The sequence below is a fragment of the Thermobia domestica genome, chromosome 4 (assembly GCF_964235325.1).
Source record: "Thermobia domestica chromosome 4, izTheDome1.hap1.1, whole genome shotgun sequence".
In the NCBI taxonomy this organism is placed as follows: Eukaryota; Metazoa; Arthropoda; class Insecta; order Zygentoma; family Lepismatidae; genus Thermobia; species Thermobia domestica.
In genome coordinates this window covers 17,445,797-17,454,581 of record NC_137457.1, presented here as the reverse complement: position 1 = coordinate 17,454,581, position 8,785 = coordinate 17,445,797, and the positions used below count along the sequence as shown (strand labels likewise).

General features: G+C 29.4%; 1 protein-coding gene across 1 annotated transcript; it reads right to left on the bottom strand.

Moving 5' to 3' along the window:
- Positions 1-4,469: 4,469 nt before the first annotated feature.
- Positions 4,470-5,916, bottom strand: LOC145682690 (uncharacterized). The gene is made up of 3 exons (XM_081754078.1): positions 5,661-5,916; positions 4,978-5,201; positions 4,470-4,484 (listed from the first exon to the last, which is right to left on the bottom strand). The coding sequence occupies exons 1-3, from the start codon at positions 5,914-5,916 to the stop codon at positions 4,470-4,472; spliced, it is 495 nt and encodes a 164-aa protein (XP_081610204.1).
- Between the last annotated feature and the right edge of the window lie 2,869 nt (positions 5,917-8,785).

The window sequence follows — 8,785 nt, the reverse complement described above, 5'->3', positions numbered from 1 at the left end:
TGAGATGGAGTATTCTTTTGTTTCAACTTCGCCGTTAGATCTTTTGCAAGTTTATCTTCTGGGTTTACGGTAATTGTAAAATCACTACTTTTTGTGGTAATTTGCCTAAAATTTGATTTATGTTTCCCTAAAACTTCGAAATTTTTAAAATTGGATTTTGAAACTAAAATACTTCCAATATCTATGTAGGCATTATTAAAATGTATATCTTTTTCGAGTAAACATAATTCTTTCTTGTTTTGATTGAATTCTGTATTAATTACAATTTTCAGATCGTTTGCATTTATTGAGGTTATCTCAAAGCTACGATAGCCATATATCCAATCACTCATTTTTTTTATACCAAGAGCTTTTTTCTATTGTAGAATTTTATATAGGTACTATCTAGGATATTTCGATGTATATATTGTAAATAAGAATCTCAAATTTTGAATTTATGGAGGAAATGATCAATTTCATATCGGTTAATCAAAACAATAAATCCTTTACAATTTTTTATTAATATTGACTTCAGTTGTAGAGTACTGTCATTGCATGAAAGTTTATAATAGAACTTGTTATTGAAATATGCTGTTATCAGTAAATTAAACAAACCATTAATCTCTATTTGATTTAATTGGTTAGACTGTTTTGTTCGAATAAGACCTACATAAATGGAGTTTACCCACTGAGTGTCGATATTTAAATCCAGAATAGTTTACGAACCTATGTTTAATTTTGCAGTACCATGAACCATATATAAAGGTTTATAATTGGCTGTGTTAAAATTGTACAAAAAATAATTGAATAATAATATCTTTATTTAAAAATTCATTAAAGCACAATTGACTATTCACTGATTCTTTGATAATTTTAGATCTAACATTTGATTTATTAACGCTTTCTTTTATTTCTTTCAACTAACTAAGCACGTAGTTCAATTTTTGTTTCAATTTCTATTTCATCGAATTGTTGTAACTTTTTTGTATTTCTTGTGTTGTTATAAAAATTCACCATTGTAGTATTATAAAGACATACGCTATGGTGCAGTATTGATATACTTTATTCTATGTAAAATTTGTAAGTACGTGCACGAAATGGTGTCTGTGACAGTGGGTTCCTTCCTGCGATCATTTAGTCAGAAAATTGATCAGCCAATGAGACTACATCTGAAAAATGTCTACGCTTGTCTCACGATATCTACCATCGTTGCAGCTCTGGGCGCATACATTTGTATGTACACAAATTTGTTTTCTAATGGATTTCTTACTGCTTTAGCTTCCATAAGCTTTGTACTCGCACTTTTCAGTACACCTGATGACGTGACAAATCTTCAGTTAAGATTAGGGTACCTCTTAGGCTTCGCCTTTTGTACAGGACTCGGACTTTGTCCGCTTCTGGAATTGGCGATTCATGTGGATCCGGTCATTATTACCACATCACTGATTGGAACGACGTTGGTGTTTTTTGCCTTCAGTGTGAGTGCAATGTTAGCTGATCGTGGATCTTGGCTATATTTAGGTGGAATTCTGTTAACTATGCTGAATGCATTACTGATATGTAACCTCGCCAATGTCTTTTTTGGGTCCTGCCTGTTCTTCAAGGCGAATTTGTACATCGGCTTGCTGGTTATGTGTTTGTTTATTTTATACGATACCCAATTGATAATGGAAAAGAAGCGACATGGTGACGGAGACTTTATTCGTCATTCAGTTTTTCTCTTCATTGATTTTATTAACATCTTCAGAGACCTGGTCATCCTTTTAACGGAAAAGAAACAACGAAGAAGACAAAACTGAACGTTATCACGTTCACTGCCTCACAAATTTATTATTTTCCTCACTTAATAATTTTCAAGAAATCACCTTTTTGTCTTCGTATTTTTTGAGATTATGGGTCATTAATGTAGTAGGTATATTAGTTTACGTTTCTAATGTACTGTGAGGTGGGAAATGGTATAAAGAAAGTGTAGTAAATTACATTTTATTTTGTGAAAAATAATCCTCTGATCAATTATAATGTACCTTTATATAATAAAAGTTTTCATGTATAAATACGTGCGCGCAAATAATGATAATTTTATATTAGTTTACCAAACATGTTGACTTCCTGTTCTTACTTTACCACTGATTAGAAATTCGATAAGAAATTTGATGTATTCTTATCGAAAAGTTGCTATGGTACGAGTGTTTTGTATTTTAAACGACATATGATCAGAATACAATATTGCAAGTTTCAGTCGAGGAGTTTCATAGTCGATTGGCGGTTTATAGTCCAGATATTAATGTAATAAAATAGTCATGGAACTCGGTCATATTTGTAACATTTCTTTGAATAAGAAAATCGTCCAACATGCTGAGAAATTCCGCATCGGACGTTACAATAAGTATGTTATTCGTAGACTCTTCCCTTATGATTCACATTTGTAATAATTTTTTATCCAACAGTGTCGATAATACAAAATGTCGATTGCATTGGCATCGTTTGGACTAATACACTCACATGAAACATAACGGAAAGGATGTTTTCTGGTCTATTCTCTATTACAGGAAAAGAAATTTGTTGGTCATACTTTGATGTGTCAGGTCGGGAAAATGGTTTTGAGGTATAAGCTTCTCAGAAACGTATTCTTCTTCTAAATCTTCTTACATCTTCATGTAGTGTCTTTCCACAGCTTCCCAATTTTTTTATAAATCAATGCGCTGATACAAGTTAGATACCAGTTCAATCGCCGCTGTTGTATATTTACACTTTAAACTTAATTATCATTGAAATAACAATTCCAAACTTTAGATCCCAAGCGGGTTTGTAGCCGTGTACATTTTTGTAGTCAAGTATTATAGACCTTGAAAAGAGCTTTCGTTTAAACAAATGAGACAGAGATAGGTTTAAATTCCGTCAGTCCGCCAGCTCGAATTGGATACAATGTTTTCAATAGAGAGTCCAGTACCTTCAGTATAGCGTCTCGTACACCTTAAGTATCCAATAAAACCGATTTCTCCATATTCACAATCAATTTCATCTCATTCAAAACTTCTTTTTCCAACAATATTGAAAAAAGTATTAGAAAAGATCGAAAACGAGAGTTTTTCATTTTATGTCAAAACTAAAGTAGATAGCAGAAAGGCCGTAATAATCAAGAGTGTAGATCTACTAAAGACTTTTCCTTTAAAACAAAGATGAACAAAATCGGGTGAAAAATAACCTAGATAAAAGTGTCAGAATCCAAGACCTATACGCGCAATCATGTGCGAACTGTTATTATGAACAAATTTCAAAATTATTATTCCAAATATGTTGTTATTACAAAAAATGTAACTTTTGGTTCGTTGCTACAATATTTACTGTTCAAAAAATCTAGAAATATTAATAAGCCATATAAAAATACTTTAGTCAATATTACATGCTTGAAACACTACAAACAAGCTAATAATTTAGTACAATATGCATACTTAAACATAAAATGGCCTTCTCATTATACATTGACGGTAGAAAATTACTAAACTATACTGAAATTTTTAAGTTGTGTTAAAAAACACAATTAACTAAACTTTACCTACAATATCGCTTTTAATATATTCAACATTTTGTCATCATTTTGATATTTCTTCATAAGAGTTCTACACATTTCAAAATATTGAACGTTTTGTTGTGGGTGTTTCTTAATTCTATATAGATTTTACACATCATCATTAAATTCAGTTTTTTTTTTTCGAAATGGTTCTTCATTATTATTAGTTTCATCTTTACCTTTATTTTTTTTATTCAATAAAATATTTAATTGCTGTGCAATTTTGTTAGTAAAAACAGCATTATCAATATTAATATTAATTAAAAGATCTTCCGAATTGTTGTATCCGTTACTTGCTTCCACAACATTGAAGTAGTCTTTATCCACAATAATATTAAGCAATTGAAAGTTTCCTCGTGATAGAATAACACCACCCAAATCTATAAAATTACTTTGAAATACTATATCTCGGTGTAAAAGTTGTTCTCCAAGATCAGTATTGTAAATGTTCCTATTGATATAAATTTTTTGTTTCTCATCAATATTACTTAATTTCAAACACATATTAGAATAGCCATAAATATAATCATGTATTTTTATGGTGGTAGTTGAGATGGAGTATTCTTTTGTTTCAACTTCGCCGTTAGATCTTTTGCAAGTTTATCTTCTGGGTTTACGCTAATTGCAAAATCACTACTTTTTGTGGTAATTTGCCTAAAATTTGATTTATGTTCCCCTAAAACTTCAAAGTGTTTAAAATTGGATTTTGAAACTAAAATACTTCCAATATCTATGTAGGCATTATTAAAATGTATATCTTTTTCGAGTAAACATAATTCTTTCTTGTTTTGATTGAATTCTGTATTAATTACAATTTTCAGATCGTTTGCATTTATTAAGGTTATCTCAAAGCTACGATAGCCATAAATCCAATCCTTCATTTTTTTTTAAAAAATAAACTTTTCTCTATTATAGGATTCTATGTAGGTACTATCTAGAATAATTGAATTTATATATTATAAATAAAAATCTGAAATTGCTTATTTGGACTGAAAAAAATCTAAACATTTATGTTCACAATCATCACGTGTGGTAAATGATGATGATTCTAAATAGAGCAGAAATTTTTCAAGCTCACTTTGAGATTTCTTGTGATAAGAAATACTACTATAGTAACTGTTATAAACGTCGCGTAAGATTTTTACATTTCTATTAGTACTTTTATTAAATTCTATAGGCTTTACTAAAATTTTGAATTTAGGGAGGAACTTATCAATTTCATATCGATTAATGAAAACAGTAAATTCTTTACAATTTTTTATTAATATTAACTTCAGCTGTTGGGTGCCGTCATTGCATGAAAGTTTATAATAGAACTTATTATTGAAATATGACGTTATCAATAAATTAAATAAATCATTAGTCTCTATTTGATTTAATTGCTTGGAGTGTTTAATTCGAGTAAGACCTACATAAATGGAGTTTACCAACTGAGTATCAATGTTTAAATCCAGAATAGTTTCTGAAGTTAATGTCATGCCTTGTATTGCATAGTATGTAGATGTAAAATGCTTTAAAGGGAATTGATAAATAGATTTTTGTTTACAAAACTCTTTAAGTTGATTTAAGAGATCTTGATGAACAAAATCCGAGGTTATGCGTTCTCGTACTAATTCCAGTAATTTATTTTCTTCTGTCAACCATATAGTAACTGAATTGTTATTGAAATTAAGTAGTCTTACAATATGTGTATTTTTTTCTTTACTAACATATATGTAATAATTGTCTTGTATTAAAAGTAAATATGTTAAAAATTTTGATTGTTTCAGTTTGTCCTGGATGCAGTTTAATTCAATATATTCGTTTCTGTTATTTTTTATGCAAAAATACATTTTTCGTATTTTCTGGTTGTGATCATTGGCATATTTTTCCATCTGAATCAACCTATATTTGATTTTGCGGTGCCAGTGAGCCATGTATAGAGCTTTATAATTGGGTGCGTTAAAAAAATTACAAAAAAATAATTGGAATAACAAGACCTTTATTTGAAAATTCATTACAATATTATAATTGACAGATTGTTCTTGTATACAATTTGCAAAATTATGTAATTTTTGAGTAAATTCAACATCTCCCTGTTGCCTAATCACTTTTGTAAGTGAATATGAACAATTATGTGGGCATATAATTTGAACCAAAGCAAAATTATTTTTATTGTGATATCTACTTTTATTTATAGAATCTTGTTGCAATTTATCTCCAACAAATATAATTACCATGGAAAAAATTCTACTTATTAAATAAATAAAAATAATTACCCATGGCGAGACTGTTGTGTATTCGTCCAGAATATATACATTGGTGTTGATGGCGGCGGCATTATGATAATAATTATGCTTTAGCAAAGTTAAAATATGAAATACCATATCCTTGAAAGTTTTATTTTTTTCACTCCATAACGATATAACTTTATAGTACGAGTAGTTAAAACTTTTCATTAAAAATTTACAACACGTTAATGACTCAATATTCTGAACAGGAAGAAGAGTTAATTCCAAATTTGTACTATATACTAAATACCTAATAGGTGCAATAAATGTAGCCCCAATACTAGCAATAAGATAAGTTTTTCCAGTTCCTGGCTTAGCATCGATGCAAATACATAGATGTTTTGAAAAATAAAACGTGATATCATCTCTTCCATTTTCGTCTACTGTAGGTCCAATATCTAACAGATTGCATTGAATATGCCGATGGGTTGCGCAAAAAATTCTACGTTGTTCGAAATTTAAACTTGTATATATTAACCAAACCAAATAGATATTACTAGAAATTGTAGCAAAAGGCAGAACTGTTTTTATAAGGACTTGCAATTTTGACTTGTTTATTTGAGAAAATACAAAACCTAAACTTCTTGGTGATTTGTTTGAGAAATATGCTATTTTTTGTATTGAGTTAATGGGGCTACGGGAATAGTAATAATTTAAATCATCGCCTCCATTGTAATATCTTTCTATCTCATAGTTAGGGTGAATATTCATTTTGCTGTTGGTTTAAATTTCGAAAATAGTTTAATTCGTTTTGATATTCTTTATATTCTTCAATTGAGGATGAATATAATCGATCAAGTCGTTTTCTCAAGATAAGAACCTGGCTTTGTATGTGGCAAATTTCATAAATAGCATCATTATCTAAATTGGTGAACTTTTCGTTACAAATAGGTTCTAGTTCATCATCCAAATAAAGTGACTGTCCGACATGGCGTACATCTATAGTTGGTATCTTTAATTTAAATTCTTTATCATTCGAAATAACAATAAAACCATCAATTTTGTTAATATTTTGAAGACTTTGACTTGTACAATAATCTTCCATATGCAATTCTACCTGAGTTTGAAGTAAATGTAATTTATTATTAACAGTTATACAAATATCTTGCTTATTTATGTTTACATATTCAAAATATGATAATACTTCTAATGGTTCTGGAGTATACAAAGTATTTGAAATATACACACCCAGGATGTCTGTTAATACTAATTTGCTTTGGTCATTATTCAATAGCAAAATTTCAAACTGAAATATAAGTTTAGGTGTGTTATGAAAACATTTAACATTCGTATTTGGTATTTCACATATTGTGAAAAGATCATCAGTATATAAAAGTGTGTTTGTTTTGCTAGTTAAACATAATCGTCCCTTATATCCATCTAATTTTGGTTTTATTTTAAAATTACCGCCATCAAAACATTTGGTACTAAATTTAGAAAATTTTCGACTCGGTACGCACAATAATGTTTCTATCCCTACATCATCAAATTGATCAAACAAATCTATTTTTAGAAACGTTGTTGAAAAATATTGCAGTATCACATCAATTAATAATGTTTCACAACATTTTACGGTACTCCAAGATTTTGCAATTTCTTCAGGATATTCAATTTCAGCACAGCAATAATAATTTGCACCTATATCACTAACATGATATTCGATACCTATTCTTATTTGATATTCACGGTTATTATGAGAAACGAGTTGACTAAAAAGAATATCTCTAATAACAATTGTGGTTGTATTGGAAAAACGGTAAGGAAAATCTACAAGAGTTTCCATAGATTTTTTCCGAGTTATTGGCAAAAATAAATATTTCTTTTTTTGTGGAACATAAAACAATGCCAAATAACACTGCCGGTATACAATATCCTTTCGTTGTACTTGACATATTTCATTCACTTGACATTTACGTACATTTTCCGTAAAATATATTACTATTTCCTTTTTTTTGACTTCGTAGTTGGTCTTGAATTCATTATATATACTATCGTTAATAAGCATATGCAATGAGGATTCAAACTCAATGGCCATGGCACCATAGAAGACTACCTAGAGTTAAAATTGTCACAAATGTTGTTAACGTTATAACAATAGGTCTTCTTTCATACTTCCTCTTGTTCTTTTGAGATACAAAATATACTAAATTTTCCCAGCCACCTTCTTGTATCACAAAATCGGTCACTACATCATTTTTGAGATATCGACTCAAATAGCATGCGCAGTTGTGTGGTGATAAGTAAGAACTATTTTGTGTGAGATGGTACGTGAATGCAAAAAGCATTAGTATATAATTCCATTTTAAAGTTTTATCAGATCTTATTAATTCATCTGCTACATCACAATAGCTATCAAAATTATTAATAGTTTTAATTATACCCAAAATAATTGGGCTAATAGGCGCTTGTTCACAATAACACAAAATTGATATAGTAAGTTTATCAGTAATGAGACTACCTCTACTTTCATTTAAAATCACACTGTATGCTAAATATGAAGCTTGAGTTCGAACTAGTAACCTCGGGGTTGCTAACATATTACGAACCTGTGGGATTGTTGATTAAAGTTCCGTTATTTTTTACTTCAACTCTTAACTCTTGTAACACTTGTTCAACTGTTGTGACAAAACGTTCCAAATCCTCTGAAATATGTCCACGTAAACTCTCAAGTTGGTCTGGAATTATTTTGTTTTTGAGCTGTTTGAATTCGTTAGAGGTATTTTGGATTGAACTATTCACTGATTCCTTGATGATTTGAAATTCAGCATTTGATTTATTAACATTCCCTTTTATTTCTTCAACTAACGAAGCAAGCCTTTCAATTTTTGTTTCAATTTCTAATTCATCGAACTTCTGTAATTGTTTTTGCATTTCTTGTATTGTTTTATTATAAAATTTTACAATCTCTTCTAATTCATCCAATTGATTTTGCATTTTGACAACTTCTTTTATCTGTTCATCAACA

Coding starts and splice junctions, on each gene's coding strand:
- LOC145682690 (XM_081754078.1), bottom strand. CDS start 5,916: ATGGTATTTCATATTTTAACTTTGCTAAAGCATAATTATTATCATAAT. Junction 5,202..5,660: donor AATTATATGCCCACATAATT/GTTCATATTCAC, acceptor ATAACAATTCAG/TTACTATATGGTTGACAGAA.